The 19,591-nt window shown below is 48.8% G+C and overlaps 1 protein-coding gene across 1 annotated transcript; it reads left to right on the forward strand.

Moving 5' to 3' along the window:
- Nucleotides 1-7,762: 7,762 nt before the first annotated feature.
- On the forward strand, nucleotides 7,763-14,843 carry RAB5IF (RAB5 interacting factor). Its single transcript, XM_062589088.1, has 4 exons — nucleotides 7,763-7,943; nucleotides 9,429-9,532; nucleotides 12,216-12,345; nucleotides 13,030-14,843. The coding sequence occupies exons 1-4, from the start codon at nucleotides 7,788-7,790 to the stop codon at nucleotides 13,069-13,071; spliced, it is 432 nt and encodes a 143-aa protein (XP_062445072.1). The 5' UTR covers nucleotides 7,763-7,787; the 3' UTR covers nucleotides 13,072-14,843.
- The last annotated feature ends 4,748 nt before the right edge of the window (nucleotides 14,844-19,591 follow it).

The raw sequence follows: 19,591 nt of genomic DNA on the forward strand, positions 1-19,591 counted from the left end.
CGGGCGGGCGGGGCGGTGCCGGTCCGCCTCGGCCCGCCCCGCCTGGCCCGGCTCGGCCCATACAAGGCAGAAGAATGCGGCGGGGCCGGGGCGGCGGGGCCGGGGCGGTGGACCGCGCTCCCGGCCTTATATAGACGAAACGGCGGCGGGGAGCGCTTGCCCCGGGAGCCCGACGGCCGGCGGTGGAGGCGCGGGGAGCCCCCGCGGGGGCTGCCTGGGGCCCCGGGAGGGCGGGGGGCCAGGGCCGCTGAGCGGCTCGAGGGAAGCACTGGGCAGCTCCTGGAAGTCGGAGACCCGGCTCAGGCCAGCCGCAGCTGGATGCCAGGCTGGGTGTCACACCGGCGTGGGCAAGTAGAAGCGTCCTTGTGCCTCAATCCCTCCCTGAACCCCGGTGACAGAGCGAACACTGTGCTCTGTGAAGGCCTGGTGGAGCCAGGCACACCGGGAGACCTGGCTGGTGCAAGGTGGCTGTGCTGCAGAGTGTGGACAGCCACTGCAGCTGACAAGGGACCCCAAGCGAGCTGTCTGGGTGATGTTTCATCCCACCCAACTTTCAGCCATGGCACTAGCCCTGGCACTGTATGCACCAGTTAGTCCTGCTTGGGCCTAGCTAAGGATCTCTATCACGTGACATACTCGGACTTCAGGAAGGCTTTTGACACCATGTCCCAAAACATCCCATAGGTAAGCTGGATAAGTGTCGGCTAGATGAGCAGACAAGGAGGTGACTGAGAACTGGCTGAATGGCAGAGCTCTGAGGGTTCTGCTCAGTGGCACAAAGTCCAGTTGGAGGCCTGTAGCTAGCAGTATCCCCCAGGGCTGGGTCCCATCCTGTTCAACTTCTTCATCAGTGACATGGATGAAGGGACAGAGTGCCTCCCCGGCAAGTTTGCTGATGATACCAAGCTGGGAGGAGTGGCTGATACACCCGAGGGCTATGCTGCCATTAAGAGAGATCCGGACAGGCTGGTGAGCTGGGCAGAGAAGAACCTCATGAGGTTCAACAAGGGCAAGTGCAGAGTCCAGCACCTAGGGAAAAATAACCCTAGGCACCAGTACAAGCTGGGGGCTGACCTTCTGGAGAGCAGCTCTGGAGAGAAGGACTTGGGAGTGCTGGTGGATGACAAGTTGACCATGAGCCAGCAATGTGCCCTTGTGGCCAAGAAGGCCAATGGTCTCCTGGGGTGCACTAGGAAGAGTGTTGCCAGCAGGTCAAGGGAGGTGATCCTGCCCCTCTACTCAGCCCTGGTGAGGCCTCGTCTCGAGTACTGTGTCCAGTTCTGGGCTCCCCAATACAAGAGAGACATGGAGCTACTGGAGAGAGTCCAGCATATGGCTACAAGGATGACCAGAGGACTGGAGCATCTGCCCTCTGAGGAACAGTCGCGAGAGCTGGGCCTGTTCAGCCTGCAGGAGAGAAGACTGAGGGGGGATCTTATCAATGTGTATAAGTACCTGAAGGGAGGGTGTCAAGGAGATGGGGACAAACTCTTTTCAGTTGTCCCATGTGACAGGCCAAGAGGCAAAGGGCACAAACTGAACCACAGGAAGTTCTGCCTGAACGTGAGGGGGAATTTCTTCACTGAGAGAGTGACAGAGCACTGGAACAGGTTGCCCAGAGAGGTTGTGGAGTCTCCTTCTCTGCAGATACTCAAGGCCCACCTGGATGCAACCCTGTCTAACATGCTCTAGGTGACCCTGCTGAGCAGGGAGGTTGGACTAGACGATCTCCAAAGGTCCCTTCCAACCTTACTGATTCTATGAATCCCTCTCAAGCCTTCTGTGACCATAAAGCAGAGACTTTGATTGTGTGGCAGACCCAGAAACCACACTGGAGCTAAAATGTGCTTAGAAAGCCCAAGTCAGAGTAAACTCATCTAGAACATGTTCTGCCCTTCTCCCTCAATGCAGAAATCTGAACTAAATTCAGAGCTTTTTATTGCACCTGTGGGAAGAGACAATTCACAAGAAGGCCAATGGTATCCTGGGGTGCATTAGAAAGAGTGTTGCTAGGAGGTCAAGGGAGGTGATCCTGCCGCTCTACTCAGCCCTGGTGAGACTGCATCTGGAGTACTGGTTCCAGTTCTGGCTTCCCCAATACAAGAGAGACATAGAGCTAGTGAAGCAAGTGCAGCAAAGGGCCGCTAAGATGATGAAGAGACTGGAGCTTCTTTACTATGAGGAAAGGTTGAGAGAGCTGGACCCGGTTAACCTGGAGAAGACTCAGGGAGGATCTTACCAATGTGTGTAAGTATCCGAAGGGAGGGTGTCAAGAGGAAGGGGACACCTCTTTTCAGTGGTGCCCAGCAACAGGACAAGAGGAAATGGGCACAAACTGAAACACAGAAGTTCCATCTGAACGTGAGGAAAAGCTTCTTTGCTGAGAGGTTGACAGAGCACTGGAACAAATTGCCCAGAGAGGTTGTGATGTCTCCATCCTTGGAGATACTCAAAAGCTGTCTGGACAGAGTCCTGGGCAATATGCTCTAGGTGATCCTAGATCTAGGTGAGTAGGGGGGTTGGACCAGATGATCTCCAGAGGTCCCTTCCAACCTCAACAATTCTGTGATTCTGTGATTTTGTCATTTCAGTCATGTGGGGCACAAACAGGAGCTCCCAGTCCTGCATGCTCTGAAGTTTGGAGGGTGGTGCTCTCCCTGTCATCCTCCAAGAGAGGATTTGCTTTTGACATGTGCTGCTGATGACACTGGGGCTAGAATTCAGCCCAAGGAGGAAGAAGCAAGTGCCTGAAGAACTATCTGGGAGCCTGAGAGGAATTCACATGCCCCCAACTCTAGACCAGGCAACTGGTAGCAGGGCTGTCCACCTGGGCACTGCTGATGGCTTAGTCACTGCCTGTGGACAGGTTGGAGCTCAAGAACAAGGACCATACCTTGTTGTGACCCTGGGCATTTTGCATCACAGCAGGGCTGTGCTGAGGGAACACGGTAGGGCTCATGGCCAGGGAACTACACCAACACAGCTGAAGAGAGGAAATGAACTGAGACGTAAATTAATAGAGAGTTATTATCCTCCTGTGTGTCATTACTTTTATACTGAACAACACACAGTTTAAAAAAGTCCTGTCCTCTCTTTCATGGCTGGAACAAAAGACACAGCCGTGTCCTCTGATTTGACTCTGCCCAGGTCACTGATTGTGTACCCACTGATTCAGAAGGCTAAAGACCTGCTCTACCCACTGCCTACCAAATTCAGGGGACTCTAGAAGGCATCCTAATAACTATGACCATTTGCTATTTTGAAGATAGCTGTCAAGGCTGTTGCATCCTCCAGGGCATGTGAAATCAGTGCTGAGTTTATTCAGCCACAATTGTGGAAGTGCCACTATTGAAAAGCCTTTGTTGGAAGCAAGACAGTATCTGCCCATTCAACAGGTGAACTGGCAATGTCCTCTCCAAAGGATGGGCTGTGGCTGCAGACTGACTGTGCCAAAGAGTGCAAGCTTGGGAGAACATGACGCTCATGCAAGGAGCCTGTAGTATTACTTCTGCCTGCTGCTTCGCTGTGTAGCAACTCTGGGACATGGGAATCAGCATTTATGCCTTGTCCTGCAGAGCTTTTGCTCTGCTTGAGCTCTGTCTAAAGGTTTCCTTCTGAAGTTTCCCAAAGAAAGAAAGAAAGAGTCAGTAGTAAGAGAGCATGACCTGCCACCTCGTGGCTGTTAGCAGGGTTTTATGTACATCTGCTGGAGGAAAGCCCCAAACTCAGCTCTGTCAGTGAATGTTTCCTCAGAGAGGTTTGCAGGAGAAAGGTTCTGTAAGGAATTGTTTGTTGCCTGATCTTTGGGGAGCCGCTGCCCCTTGCTGTGCCTCTGTTTCCCTGCCTTGGAGCAGACATCACACCAAGCCCTGAATGAATGACTCATCAGTCATTCATTCAGATGAAGAGCAGCAAGAGTGTACCTGGGAGATCACAGGAGTTCAGAATCACAGAATGGATAAGGTTGGAAGGGACCTCTGGAGATCATCTGGTCCAACCCCCCTACTCAAGCAGGGTCACCTAGAGCATGTTGCAAACAGTCACATCCAGGTGGGTTTTGAATATCTCCAGAGAAGGAGATTCCACAACCTCTCTGGGTAACCTGTTCAAGTGCTCAGTCACTCTCACACTATGCTCTTCCTCATGTTCAGATAGAAATTCCTGTGTTTCAGTTTGTGCCCATTGCCTCTTATCCTGTTGAGTCTGGCCCCATCCTCTTGACACCCTCCCTTAAGATATCCATATATATTGATGAGATCCCTTCTCAGTCTTCTCTTCTCCAGGCTGAAGAGTCCAAGCTCTCTCAGCCATTCCTCATAGGAGAGATGCTCCAGTCCTCTGATCATCTTTGTAGCCCTACATTGGACTCTCTCCAGTAATTCCATGTGTCTCTGTAGTGGGGAGCCCAGAAATGCATACAATTCTATAAAGTGTTCTTGCACATTTTGCAGCCAGTGCAGCTGCACGTACAGAATGTGCTATTGCTGGGACTTTCTGTGTGATTCCTCAGGTTCTCCGTCCTTCCAGAATTTATACCTGCCCCCCCTCAAGTCCCATTCAGCCCATCCCAGGTTCCCATTTCTCCTCTCTGTATCCAGGGCTCTCTGGATTCTCCTTTTCTTCTACTTCCATGTGCCTGCCAACATGCATCCCTTACTGGGGTCTTCTTTGTAGCTCCATGCCTTCCTTTGTTACCTCTCGTCTGGCTCCTTCTTGTCTTGTTCTTTCAAGCTGTGATTTCACTTGCTTTTCTCTTTGGGCAGTGGATCAGGAAATGGAGATGGGTAAAACAAGGTCACCTTTTAGTATATGAGTTTTTGATCAGTTCTCTGATCCAGTGTGTCTCATAGTCATGCAAACACTTTTGCCCCTGTTAAATGGTGTGGGGCAGGATCACGGACCTGGGAACAGTGAAATTGCTTATGCGCCCTGGATCCTACACAAAGATCTGAAGGAGATTGACCCTGGTAACCCTCTGATATCACGCCCCTGTGTGCTTGGGGAGCTATCAAAAAGTGGAGGGCACAGAGCAGGAAGGGAGTGCTGTGCCTCAAGCATCTGAGGAGCTACAGGGGAATGAGGTCAGAGACAGCTATACATGTGCCTGTGTGAGACCTGGCTCCTCATTGAAGGGAGCTCTGTCATGGTGGGGATGTCAGATGCTAAACTGTCTGTCTGAGATACAGCAATGACTCCCCCTGTTGTTTGTCACCATCCTGCTAATGCACCATGGGTCCATTGACTTGGACCAGCTTCTTGAGCCTGTGGCAAATGCCACAAATACTTAGGAGCGTGGTCCTGATAGCTGGGGTGGCACTGATCTGGGGAAGGCCCACAAGTACCTTGCAAAACCTATATTTAAATGATATTGACAAAGTTGGGCATGATCAAAGGTCTGGGGCAAGGACTCATCTGCCTGTCCCTGTCTATATTAATCACACACAACCCAAGTAGGTTCAGTCTATCCCTGAAGATGCCCAGCTTCTGCTAAAATCAACAGCAAAGTTGCTGTTACTGAAGCACTTAGTGCTGCAAACAGAAAGCAATTAAGGTCCTGAGAGGCTTAGCGAGTTTGTGTATGTGCTTTTGTTAGCTTGTGTCACACAAGGAAATACTGGACAGTGGACCTATTGCTTGTCAATGGGAAATAAAACAGTGAACTTCATCATGCATCAATGTGTGAGCAGGGATGTGCACAGACAAGCAAATAAAGAATGGTTCTGTATAAAATATCTTCGTAAGACTCCGTTTAATTGCAAGGTCAAGGTCTTCCAGCAACATCTTTAGTGACCCTAGCACTACTGAACTGAATTGATCCTCATGCTGACTGCCAGAAGGAGGTATCTAGATTCACATCCATGCATATATAGGATATAGGATGATATGTTGTCACAAACCTTCACTTGGGTGTCCATCTGTGCATGTGTTCCTTTATGCTTCTGAAATAAAATCAACCAGATTAACTAGAACCATTAATTAAAATCAGTGAATGTAACTTCTCCATTATCCCTGGAGCACATTAGGAACTGCCCTTGAACTCTTTGCTGGCTGACAGGAGAGTCACCAAGCCAGGAGGAGAGGCAAGAATATCGGAAACCCATGGTCAAATCTTTAGGACCCCCCACACATCCCAGTTAGTGTTATATTTGCAGATACTTCCAATAGCATACTTTCTGCAGACAAGAGTGTGTTTGGCTGGCCATAATGGCTTACATGTGTCTGGCTGAATAAATATACAGCTATAGCTCTTTGCCCAACTACTTCTTATTTTCAAGGCTATCCCAATTTAGATGCCTCAGGTCTTGCAGTTTGTATCCAAGAAGGAGCTACAGAGAGTGTTGAAAGCATGGATTTTGAGCAGACAACATAGCATGATGGAAATGTGCCATCAAACTGTACAGCATGGGAGGAAAGCTGTCCTCAAGGAATCTGTTTACCTGTTCACGGCTGTCATATCTGCACACCTCTATATAATGAATGCATTTCAGCTTTGCAAGCATCCAAGAGTGACTGGCAAAGGGATATCCCCCCTTTAAAATGAGTGTGCAAGGGCAGACAGAAAGACTGTCTGAGGGCAGCCACTGGCCTCCCTTGCTGTGCAAAAGTAGCACTGCCAGGTGGTCTTCATGGGGTCATCGATTGCCTAAGACAAATGCTGGGCCATGTCTGCGCTGGCAGCAGCATCTGCACACAGCGATGTCCTTCGTGGCTTACCAACGGCATGGGTGTGTTTAACAGCAAGCGGGGCTGCCAGCCAAGGCTCCTGGACTTGCATCTCTCTCTTCGTAAAGCTCCGGAGCAAGAGACTGCCCTGCTATGGAGAACCCTCCGCTGGTGGCCCCAGGCATAGGCTGTCACTGTGCCCAGGCGCTTAGCTCCTGGCAGGCTGGCAGTCGGGGGAATCCTGCCGTGGAGCTGCGCTGCAGGCTGGGCTGGCCTTTGCCCCACTGTGGGCCTTGGAGACCCTCCATGGCCGCTCCGTGCCTCAGCCTCCCCTTGTGCGAGGCAGGAGTGAGGCTGCAGGACAGGGCCATGCACTGCTGGTGCTTGCCCGGGAGAGGGGTAGGACCCCTTCCCCCGTGCAGGGCATTGGTGTAGGGTAAGGCCGTGGGGACCATTGCAGCTGTGCGGGACAATGGTGTGGCGCAGGGCCATGGGGACCATGGGGGGCCATGCAGGACAGCAGCGTGGGGCAGCACCATGGGGACCATGGGGCGCTGTGCAGGATGGTGCTGTGGGGCAGGGCTGTGAGGGGCCATGCAGGCTGACCGTGCGGGGCACGGCCATGGGGGTCATGCAGGATGGTGCTGTGGGGCAGAGCCATGGGGGGCCATGCTGGATGGCAGTGTGGGGCGGAGCGACGGGTGCCGTGAGGGCCGGGCAGGACAGCGGTGTGGGGCAGGGCTGTAGGGGCCATCGGGGGCCACGCAGGATGGCTGAGTGGGGTGGAGCCGTGGGGGTCGTGCAGGACAGCGGTGTGGGGCGGGGTAGCGGGGCCTGTGGGGGCCGTGCAGGACGGCGGCGTGGGGCGGAGCCATAAGGGCCGTGGGGGCCGTGCAGGACGGCGGTGTGGGGCGGGGCCGTGGGGGCCGTGCCCCGAGCCCCAGGGCGCAGCGCGTTTCAGACTGGTCCCTCTCGCGGGCCGTAGCCGGGGGCGGAGGGGCTGTAGTCACGTGAAAGCGAAGCGCCGCCACCACTGGCGGAGCGCGGGCGCCTGCGGATGACGCGCTGGAGCGGGCGCGGCCTGGCCGGTGTCGGCGGCGCGGCGCGGCGCGGCGCGCGGGAGGATGAGCGGCGCGCGGCGCAGGGAGGAGCCGCCGCCGCACGCGCAGCAGCAGCAGCAGCAGCTCCAGCACCAGCACGCGGTGGCCAACGGCGGCGCGGCGCTGCGCGGCTCCGTGTGGAGCAAGGCGCTGCGCAGCGACTCGGCCTGGCAGGACAAGGTGTGCGCGGCGGCGGCGTCTGGGGGCGGGGCGGGAGGGTGGTGTGAGCGGGCGCCGGGGGCCCGGGCTGGTGCGTGCGAGCTGCGGGCGCCCTCCGCCTTCGCGTCCTGCGCTCTTGGCCCGCCTCCTGCGGCGGGCGGCGCTGGGCTGGCCCGCCTCGGGGGCGCCGGGGGAGGCTGCTCGCCCCCTGCTTGGAGCGTGGTTGCTGCTGCTGGGCCGCGACAGGAGGAACTGCAGGCTGCCTGCCCAGTGCCTCGCTTGTCCCGCGGCCCCGTGCCTCTGGCTGGGCTGTCTTCAGGCTACTGGTGAAGTTAAGGTGCGGTTGGGCTGACTCAGAGACTAACCTAAAAGGTGAAGAAAACTGCATTGTAGGAGTAAGGAGCTGCCAGCTGAGCAAAACTGTGGAGGCCCAGGTTAGATCTGGAAGAAAAATGTGGAACAAGAACAGGCTTGTGAGAGTTTGTCTGTTACAATGTCGCGGCTTCTTTACATTCCTGAAACCCCCCAAAACAGGGCAGTTGTTCAGCTGTCTGTGGTGTGCTTTACTGCCTACTTAGCTAGTCCAGCTCGTGTGCAGAAAAAGATTTGATTTCTACAAAAATCTGTATATGTGCTGAACTTGTATGTTTTGACAGTGTTTCTAAACGTTTGCAACAACAGCAAATCTTCTAAGTATGGTCAAGTGTTTGTCTTCCATAGAGTTTCCAGGGGGAATGTGCAAGTCCAAGTATGTATGTGCTAAGATGACTGATTGAACACTTTTCTGCTGCTGTTCACAGAGCTTGCAGGAATACCGCATACTTTAATAATTCATACCTCTTGAACAAAACCTGTCAGGAATTGGATGAAGCATTCAAAGTTATGGTGGGAGAGCCAGGGTAGGGAGCAGCATATGATGGGCTGTGCCATACCTGGGAAATCCTGCCTTTAGGGATGTTTGAGAAAGGATAGGAGCAAAAATGAATTTTACTTAAAGCACGAGTCAGCATGATCCAGCTGCAATACTTGCAGTTGCATCGGCTCCGTGGGAGAACAGGAATGACCACTGTACTGTTGCTATGAAAGAAGATGCAGTTGTAGTAAGCATGAGACAGTTTGCAGTTGGTATGAGCACTGGCTACTGGCAGCACTCACTTTTGCGTAGAAGAGTGCCAAGGGTGGCTATGAAAGTCTTAGAAGTTTAAAGAACGTAGTTTATGTTTTGTTCCACTGAGTTTTTATGGAATTGAGTCTTTATTCATCAAAGGGACTAGATACTTTTTTTTTTCTGCCATTAGCCAGTCAAGGGACAAAGTTGGGTATTTAATTTGAAAGCAGAAATGTCCAAGGTACATGATGTCATAAGCTGCTTTTGTCTACTCTGCATACAATAACTTAAAAAAAATATGTTCAGAGTGTTATTTTTTCATTTATTAATTGTGTGATGCTTTTTAAAAAAGAAAATGCAGTAAACGCCAAAATGTTTTCTGTGCTTTGTCTCCCCAGGATGAGTTTTTAGATGTGATCTACTGGTTCCGGCAGATCATTGCAGTTATTTTGGGAATCATCTGGGGAGTAGTTCCACTGAAGGGATTCGTGGGAATAGCAATGTAAGATTTATTTCCTTTTCTGTTTCATGTGTTTTCCCACATTTATTTTTCTTGTCCATTTTAAAGTCACATTATAAACAGTGGACTGGCCAAATGCAATGTCTTTCTGCTGTGCTTCTCAAATTCAGCATTGCATTCCCAGGCTGTTACTTTTCGTGAACTGTCCTTCATACAAATCAGCCTCTTTCTACCTCATTGAGCTGACTAATGCTTTTATTGTTATTATCTTTATTAAAAGGAAAAGGGATGGAGAAAGGAATAAAAGGTTTGACTGATTGTGAAGTAGGCTGTTCATGACCCCATGAATAGGGTCTATGAGTATGGTGCCTGGGTGGGGCACCCTTCTGGGATGTAGGGACACACACAGGGAAGGGTGACATAGTTCTTATGTTTGGGTCAGGAGCCCTCCTTGGAGAAGGGATTCTGTGAGTAGACAAGAGAGAGCAGCTTGTCTTTGAAAAAGAAAAGCTTTCTTCAAGACACTAAAGAGGGTAAGTAAAAACAGGCAAAGTGGCACTATTGGCAGTGCTTCTGCAGTTCTGCCAGCTTGCTGAAGTTACTGTTCTTTCAAGCCATGATGTTGGGGGGAGGGAAGGCAAGGCCCAGAAGGATGCATATGCATCTACCTCTCAGATCCCCACAGAATCATGGGGTTCACATCACCTCCCACCAAGTGTCTGAAAGCTTCAGTGAGCATTCTGAATGAGGGAATGATAGCTTGTGTGCAGCAGGGGCCAAACCTGTAGGCCTGCAGAGGGACAGCAGAGATGGAGCTCATGGGAAAGCATGGCTCTTCTCTCTGATCTTAGGTGGTGGGAAGATGCTGTGTATGCTCTGGGGAGTCCCAGTTGCAGATGTCTTTGCCTAGTCAAGATCTCCATACTAACAGCTCACAATCTTAGTGTCCTGTGTCATCTGTGCCTTGGTTTGTTTGGATCTCTCAAACTTACAGTCAACATACTGTGCAAATCAAACATTACTTAATGAACTCATTAGATAGGCTAAGCTATAGGAAAGGGACTTCTAATTCATTAATTCACTAACCTGCTAATATATGCAATTATAAGCAAAATAGTTACTTAACCAATGATGAAAGTGTTCATCCTTCCTCCTCTGTCATCATATGAGTGTTCCCTAAGGGTGTTCCTTCCACAGGAAGCATGAGGTTCTCAGCAGACTGGCTGCCAGTGGATCTGGTTGTGTAGGTGAGCTGATATATTTGTACCTTCCAGCTTGGAGGTTTGGTCTATATAGGTCCTATTGCTCATTTCAGTTCCTAGGCCAGAACTTGCTCATTCTAAGACTTTCAGTCTTCTCAGGAACTAGCACAGTTGCTTGCAAAACTGCAAGGTTAGCAGACCCCATTCTTTTCTGTCTTCAAGTATCTAGTGTATGTGTTGCTCTCACTTTAGCCTAGTGGTGCTATTCTCAGCACATGTCAGGCCTTAGCATGAGCTGTGTGGTAGGCTCAGAGCTTGACTAGAAGTTGAGTGAGCAGCCAGACTTAGAGAAAATGAACTTGTCATCTTCTCCCCTCTCCTAAATCCTAACTGTGACAAGAAAGTGGAGGGAGTAGCAATGAATGTCTCTAAGAAAAAAAATTAAGTTTGAGACTTGTGGGAATGGAGATCTAAACACATCACCCTTCACCAGGAACTGAACAGCTATGTGCAAACAGTTAAATCTAAAATGCTCTCAGTAGTAGATGTGGAATAATTGAGAAGCATTGTTCTTACTTAGTCATCCATTAATTCACAAGGCACCTTTGGACACATGAATCAACTCCTATGCTGAATGTTTAATAGGAAATAAAACTGATTTGCTGTGCAGCAGAAAGGCAAAATCTTCTAAAACTGTATGTGGTTTGTTTCTTTGACTGTGCTAAGCATTCAAACTGCTGTTTGTGACTTGCTGCCGATCACTGAGCTTACGTATATGGAAGTCTTTTCCAGCATCGCCCTTCTTGCACAGACTTCTTGCTGGGAAACATACTCTTCATGTTGCAGGCTGTCTTAGTCCTAAGTTGGGGTTGGGAGAAAGGCTAGATCAGCCTGAGAACAGAAAGGAGATCATGTATATCCTTTGTTGGCACAGACTACAGAGCACAGCAACTTGCCTAAGTTGAACCCCGTGCTGTGGCTTTGAGAAGTTCTATGAAGTCTCTGGCTCTCATCTCCGGTCACTGCACTTGTTTATGGGACACTAATACAGGGGGTCTTAACACTGAGCATAATGTCTTCCCTTTTAGCAGCCTCAAAATCAAGTAACATGTGCAAGCAATTTGGATTCTGTGTTGGAGCGGAACAAGTGCTACTGATCTGCAGTAGAATAAAACTTGCAGGGCCCCTTTCCAGGTGATATGAATGATCCTGATACTGCATCAGCCTTGCAATTGTAGATATCTTTCCAGCTTTTGACTACTTGTTGTTAAGCCTTAATAGGAGTAGGCTGTGCCTGAGGAAGGTGAACTTCACCTCAACCTGGTAATGATATGCCAAGCTGACTTGGAGGTGCTCTTTTAAGGAAATTACTGAGGAACCTGGAGAATGTTGCAGAAATACTGTTCCTTTCTGTTTCCACTCTGCTGAGGAGAAAATGTTTCATGGCTATGATGCTGTGTGGGAGATTAGATGCCTGCACTCTCATTGTGGGAGTTACAGTTCCTAATCTCTTTTTTTTCCAGATTCTGCCTGATCAATGCTGGTGTTCTTTACCTCTACTTCAGTAGCTTCCAGCAGATAGATGAGGAGGAGTATGGTGGAACATGGGAGTTGACAAAAGAAGGATTCATGACATCATTTGCACTCTTTTTGGTAATGCCTCTTGTTCTCTTTAAGTTGATTTGTGAATTGGGTTAGTATACTTTCTGCAGTAAAAATTCTGGGAAGAAAAGCAAGTAGTCCAGCACATAGATAAAGAGATATGTTAACATAATCTGATAAATGGGACTGATTAGCAAAGAGAGGCCTTCAGTCTGATGGCTACTGGCTGTGAAGTAATACAGTCTTAATGGCTGGCATCTCCCTGTAGGAAAGGAGGTAGGAACAGGCAGATATACTTTTGCATCCACTGCTTAACATCTGTACCCTCCTGTTCTCTGTCACAGATGCATTGCTCCCCAGCTCTAGTGGAGCTTCATCCAGAGCTGTTTATAACCAAATTGAGTTCATGTTTGAGTGTCCTTACGTTTCCTCCCTTACACACCTTCCCTCCCCCAAGCCTCTGAATACACTCATGACTTGATTTGGTGAGTCCTCTAAAGCAATATAGATACTTTGACAGAATTTTAGTGTAGAGATGTTAGTCACCCTGCAAGCCAAGCAAGTTGAGTGCCACAGGCTGTGGTGCATGGTGATCCTAACATCTCTGTGAGACGGTCTCAAAGCTGGAATTCAGTCTCCAGTCCTCTCTTGAGAGCTAGGTGTGAGGTTTATTTTCAGTGCTTGAAGCCTCTCTAGAGGTACCAGAATAACCTCAGCTTCCTTTCCTCTCCACAGGTTGTTTGGATAATCTTTTATACTGCCATCCACTATGATTGACACAGTCTGCAGCCCTTGCCTGTTAAATCAGTCTTCAGTAAATCAAGAAGGTTTTAATAAATCATAGTCTCTAGTGAACTGTTAGGAAGGTGGGGGGAGTCAAATCAACTCCCTTCTGTACCGATGGTCTGATTAGCCTGGAAGAACCCCTACTGTTCTGCTGGAGAAGCCAGTCCATCTCAGTTTTATATACCTGTTATTCATTGGAACTTTTAAAAAAGCCATTGAAATTTTCAAAAGTGGTTCAAGACTGTTCAGCTTTCAAACTCTTCCTGTGACTGTAGCCAGTAACTGTGTCGAACTTCTGTATGCTGAAGGTTGAATCTGATAATTTAATGTGTGTATGCCTTCTGTTTGAGATCTGTCATTAAATCCTGACTTGTCTTCCATTGTTGTCCTTCAGACAAACAGTTTTTAAAAAAGCAGCTGTAAAGTACTTGGGAGGAAGGCACTGCAGCATTCAGGATATGAGTTCAGTGGCTGTCCTCAATATATTTTTGAAGTGATCAGGTCTGATTTGATTAAACAGACTATGCTGTCACCATTTCTAACAGTTTTTCCTGTTTTACTTGCAAATTGCTTTCTCACCAGAATTTTCAAATGGTCTTTGCTGAAGACGGTTTTTAAGCAACTTTGCTGGAAAGAGTGATTAATTGGTTAATGAACGTTTAACTTGAGAGCAGTATTCAGGAGACTTAAACTTCACTGCGTTCTGCTAGCCTGACTGTTAACTCAGTTGCTGGAGCTTACCCCAGAGTTCAGTAGTCCTAAGGGACAGTCATTCTGGAGATATCCTTCTAAAGATTAAGGATTTAAATTCTAAAGTAATTTTTTGAAGATGTCGAATTCAATGGGATTCAGATGCTCTTTGCTGATAAATGCAGAAGACCAAAATGCAATTGAGGCAGCTAACATCTTAAACACAGAATTAAAAACTTGGAAATCAAGCATACTGAATAAAGTACAAGGCCTCAAACATCAGAGGTTTTCTTTGAGCTGATCACTAAATAGCTTAGTTCTTCCCTAGTGACACTTTGATGTTCCTTTTGGGTATCAGTCAGAAGGCCTCTCCTTTAAAATAGTTTTAAAGACATATCTTTCAGAAATTGTTACTGCGAAACACGCACAATCCCATCTGCTTGTTGTCAGAGGACCTTGTAGTCTAGCTGCCAGGTAGTCCTTGCTTTTCTACAGCTCGTACACTCAAAAGAGTCCCTATCTAAAGTTGCCTTATAGAGAGGATTTGATAGTTTTAATATGCTCTTGCTAAAAGTCTACAATGCTTCCTTGCTGCTGGAAGTCTAACAGTCTCCTTCTTACATGTGAGTGTGCACAGCTGGAGATCTAAATCACTTGAAGTGCTGAGCTGAGGCTTCAGAATCACCCACCTATGCAGGCCTCCATCCTTATCAAGGGAGATTTTCTGTTCTGCATGGAAAAAACACAGCTGGCTATCTTAGGTCCTCAGTTTGCTGATGGAAGAGTGCAATAGCAGACAGCTTCTCCTACATATGAGTTGCCAAATAAATTATCTCAAACTGAAACAATCTATATTTGTTCCTCTGCAGCCCTAAACCTGCTCAACTTTTCAATTTGATCTTTCTCCTCTTCTGTCATCTGAAAGCATTAATTTTCCATGAGAATTACATAGCCTGCTATTTCTAGGTCACCCTTTGCTACTGGCATCAGTTGGCCTCTTTGCTGTTCCCAGTCATCAGTAAAATCATTGTATACTTGAAATACTCTAATAAACATCACCTGGATAACCACTATGCAGTTTCTCTATCTTCTGTTTTTCTGTATCATCTGAAGTTTTGCAAAATGTTGACAGCGTGGGATTCCTTTAAGAGTCGGATTTTTTTTGTAAATGTCTCAGCCAGCAGCTCCTAGGGATTGTCAGGTCTCTTGTCATGCTGCAGGCTTCATTCCTACCCTTTCAGAAGGTGACAGAAGCGTTTTTAGTGGAAATAATAGCTAATGTTTAAATCCGTGGTTTGGTGATTAAGCAAGAATGCCAAGTGTTGTATCTGTGCAAGCTGTTCCTGCTCTTTCGGCACCTGCTCTGCTGAGTGACTGGCAACTGCTGCATTGCAGAGTTCCCAAGCCTGATCCAGAGCAGCACTTCAAGCACCATTGTAAAAGGTGCAAAGGGAAAGAAAGCAGAGCTGGTGAGAGTTGCTTGCCTGCCTTTTTGCTTTGCTCTTGGCTTGTCTGCAGTCCTACCAGTTGAGTTTCTTGTTTTTTGCAGTTCTCTACAGTTCTGAAGACTGGAAGCTAAGGCAGAACCTGTGTGATATCTCTGTTGAGGACTGTGATGTGACAAGGAAGAGACGTTGTCTTCTCTCTAAGGCTCCTAGTAAAAAGTTGGTGACTGCAGCTGCTCAATTACAAGCTTTTAGCCTATTAGGTTTCTGTTTCATGGAGTGTCTCAATGGCTAGAAGCAAGTTCCTCCAGTGCTGTGTCCCCAGGCACCTGCCCCTAAGAAACTGAGACTTACTTTAAGAAGCCCAAGGGTGGTCTTCAGCAGCCTGCAGAGTGGAGCTGAGCATCTTACAGGAATGAACACTTTTTTGCAGAGACTTTAGAGATTGATGGGGGGATTGTCTAGGAGAAAGCATGAAGATGAATTCTAGGAGGAAAGAGAAGAGTAGCAGCTGACGAGTTTAGGGTTTGCAATGAGGGGGAGCGGTCAGTTAGTGCAGGACCTCTATGCTTAGTGATTTTGTTACTGATGTGATGGGCATGCTTGTTCTGCATGTTCTATCTGAATGGCAGGTAACAATCAATGGGTGGTGGGAGTCTGTGCCACTGTGGAGCAGAGACTCAGGGAGAGCAAGGCCTGTCCAGAGCTAGAGAACTGAGCTGTGCAACCAGGTAGTAAAAGTGCTTTGGCTCTTGGCAAAAAGCAGCAGGTCCCTGGCAGGAAGGAGAGTGAGGAAGATATTCCCTACCTAATCTCACTATGAGGAGAGGGAAGGTGTTCTGGCATGGAATTGGCAGAGAAGCTTTATGTGGTCTCCCTTGAACTTCAACCATAAAAGTAAAGGTTTATGCAAGTTATTTTTGTTGTTTAAGGGAAAAATGGAAGTGTAGGTACAAATATGTGCTAAGACTTGGTGAGAGGAAGTTGTATCTTGTGTCTTAGCAATAATAGTTGTCAGACCAGAGCTTTGCCAGCCATGGAGTAGCTCTCCAATTCTGTGGTGGATGAGCATGCAGCATGTTGTAAATTTATCACCTGTATTTTTGGCTCAGCAAGGGAATTCTGCTGGAGTTGCTTATCTTTAGCAGCACTTGGGATGTCCTTAAAGTGGTGCTTGTTGAGGTTGGGAGCACACCACTGAGGCTTTGGAGCCTCTGTCCACTCTGTGGAGGTGTCATCATCCCTGCTTGATTTCCAAGTTTGCAAAGGCTCAATCTCTCAACTTGCTGAGATTCATCTGTAGACAGGTGACAAAGCTAACTGGTTTTGGTACATAAGAAAACACAAGAGCAGTAGAGGCCAGAGATGGATTGGTCTGAGACAAGCAGGATCTAGAAAACTGAAGAAGTGGGAAGTAGAGCCATGCCTTCAAGCCCTGTTAAACCATGTTTGGATCAAACAGCTGGAGATGGTGTTTGCTGAGGTCTTTTGGGATAGCAATGTTCCTGACCGTGCTTTTCGGAGACTTTAATTTCAAGGATGTCTTTTAATGCAATCAAATGAATGGAGTAGGGTGCAGCACGCACAGAGCTCCTGGCTTTGGGGGAGACCCTGTGGTGGGGGAAGGGACCACCTGGAACTTTGGGATGGGTATATTAGAGAGACCTGAAAATAGAGCAGGCTGAAATTGGTTTGCAAAAGCTAAATTATCCTCCCACGAGTATTCAGTTACTGACTGGCAGTGCCCATCATGCCCTCAGGCTGCTGGACTGGATGAACAAAACTTTGCCGCTGCCACAGCAAAGGTAGGTTTACATCTCTATTAAAAAGCACTGAGTTAATTAGCACTGTTTCTCACACAGTTCTAGTTTGGGAAGAGCAGAGAGCATTGACTGGCTCATTGGAGGATGAGAAAATAGGATGTATATGTCTTGTCGCTTCCAAACAGCCCAGCACCCAACATACTCTATTTCCCAAAGCAACAGGTGTCCAGGATACATAAGGCAAAGAATGAATTTTTCAGATCTGGCATCCAAACAAACAAGTGGCATGTGCCAAGCTGAAGGGGAAGTAGTCCTTTTTTGTCACTGGTGGGGAGGGGAAGCAATTTCTTCAAACCCGAAGTATTTTATTCAACCCAGAATGAACCTCTTGCATCTTCCAGTCATTTTACTGGTATTTTTTGGAAGAAGTGTTGGGGAAAAGAATGGAAAATTGAAACATTTTGGCGTTTGTGATTTCAGAAATGTCAGTGCAAAGTAGTTAGCTAGTCCCCCCACAATATGTATTTCAATCAAAAGTCTTCACCAGATGTGAACAGGGAAAGACAATGTTCCAGCTCATTTACTGTGTGTCAAAACCCTGTCTGCCTGCTGTACTACTAGACTGGAAGCAGCAACTTTTGATTTCATTGAAAACCCAACATACAAAGGAGTCAGTGCTACCTAGTGGACAGTGCACTGGTCTCGAGGTTTGTGACTGCCCTTGGACTGTGGATGTTGAGCACGCACACAGGGCCCTGGAGTTGATGAGACTCAAGCTCAGGTTTGACCCAGTCCTCCCTAGTCCTCTGGCCCCAGCCCAGGCTCTGTCTGCACCCACCTGGCTCCATATCGGCCAGCAGCCATGCAGCATGCCAGCCTCAGCCCCTCCTGGCACACATGTTGGCAGTGGTGGAGCCCACAGTGGCTGAGTCTGCTCATGTCAGGGTTGAACCTGGCTCGTGTCACCCTGAAAACACCGCACTGAAACTTGTTCTGCTGCAGGAAGGAGCACTGTTTGGCTATCATCTCCCATGCAGCCCCTAGCAAGAGGTCTGTGTTTGAAGGACAAACCTGCGACAAGAGAGAACACACCAGGCAGTCCTGCAAAAATACCATGGTGCATTTCACACATAGCGTTTTGATTTGTGGGGTGGGTGGGAGAGCAGTTCCCTCACCAGAATAGCTAGGGTCAAGCCAAGGAGCAAGCAGAGAGAGTTGTCTACAAAATATGACCAGCTTTTTTTGCTATGAGGGATGGATCTGTCACTGACACTCTCCTGGCCTCTTCTCCAGTCAGGAGACCACTTCCTTGGGCTGTGTGTGGAGAGACCAGCCCCTCTTGTCCCCAAGCTGTCCCTGAGCACTTAGCTCCACAGGCTGGCTCACTGGGGTGTTCATTCCCCTTACCGCCATGGTCATGGGTCCTTGGTGAAACAACAGTGTGGACCTCACTAATGTGGCAAAAAGTATGTGTGGGTCCCTGGGAAAACTCTTTCAGCCTTTCTGGAGACAGGGCTAAAGAATCTCTGAGCCAGCTGTGCTAGAGGTTTGTGTCCTGGAAAGTAGAAGTGGAAGAGAGCTGGGGCTGAACTCCCTCCACATCCCCCACCTCCCAGCTGATCCCAGCATGTATAGTAGGGGGTGCCCAGGGACTTGGCCTTGCAGAGCTTTACCCTGCTGGAGCCCAAACTAGATTTATTCCTTTTCCCACTCACCCTGCTGTGCCTGATCTCCTTCTCTGTGGACAATTCCCCAATTCTCACCAGCTCCTCTCCCAGGACCCCAGGTGCATAGCTGTCCTCCTCCAACACTCAGGGTATGGGGAAGCCCCCCCAGTCTGCTGTCAGTGCCACCTACCTCCATGAAAGGCTGGGAGGGAGGATAGGAAGCATGTACTCAGGGCAGACCTGTTTGTCCAGAGGAGAATAAGACCGGAATTGCAGGGCTCAGGTGTTCTTGGCATCCCTTTTTGTGTAGGTTCCTCTTGGACCTTTACATCACCGCTTGATGACCAAGGACTACAGTGTAGTGCCCTGCAAGCACAGGCACTGCCCTGAGATAACACCTTTCCTTCTTACAGGTTACAGGATGAAGCAAGTGCCCAAGCAAGCACCTATGTCCTAGAGAGGTTAGCTACTTACCAACAGGAGCTGAGGTTGAGCAGAACCTACTGGCAAGGTGGGAAGGGAAGCAGCTCAGAGCCAGCTATCTGTTGCCTGGATCCTCAGGGCAACTGCCCAGAATAGCACTGGGATGCTGCTGGACTGTCCCAGTAGCCAGGCTCAACTCTTTGCCATAGCACTCCTCTCTGCAGCCCCAGGGCAGTGCCCACGGTGAGGTCCACTAGACTGTTTACCTGCAGAGCTGTCTGGGAGCAGTGCCTTGACCCCTTGGCATGTTCCTGGGGAGCTGATGTGCGAAGAAAGTAGATTAAGCTGTATATTACTCTCTTTCCCCCAACTCTCAAATGCAGAGACTGAATCTCGATTTGGCATTTGCAGCTCTGTGACAAAGGTGCCTTACAGCATGGTGTACCCTTTTTCAAAGTGGGGTCCAGGCCACCCAGGACAGATGTCCCCCTGTATAATTACATTGCTTCAATCTCTCCCCCCT

This window comes from Rhea pennata, chromosome 16 (genome assembly GCF_028389875.1).
Source record: "Rhea pennata isolate bPtePen1 chromosome 16, bPtePen1.pri, whole genome shotgun sequence".
Classification (NCBI taxonomy): Eukaryota; Metazoa; Chordata; class Aves; order Rheiformes; family Rheidae; genus Rhea; species Rhea pennata.

Coding starts and splice junctions, on each gene's coding strand:
- RAB5IF (XM_062589088.1), top strand. CDS start 7,788: ATGAGCGGCGCGCGGCGCAGGGAGGAGCCGCCGCCGCACGCGCAGCAG. Junction 7,944..9,428: donor ACTCGGCCTGGCAGGACAAG/GTGTGCGCGGCG, acceptor TTGTCTCCCCAG/GATGAGTTTTTAGATGTGAT. Junction 12,346..13,029: donor CATCATTTGCACTCTTTTTG/GTAATGCCTCTT, acceptor TCCTCTCCACAG/GTTGTTTGGATAATCTTTTA.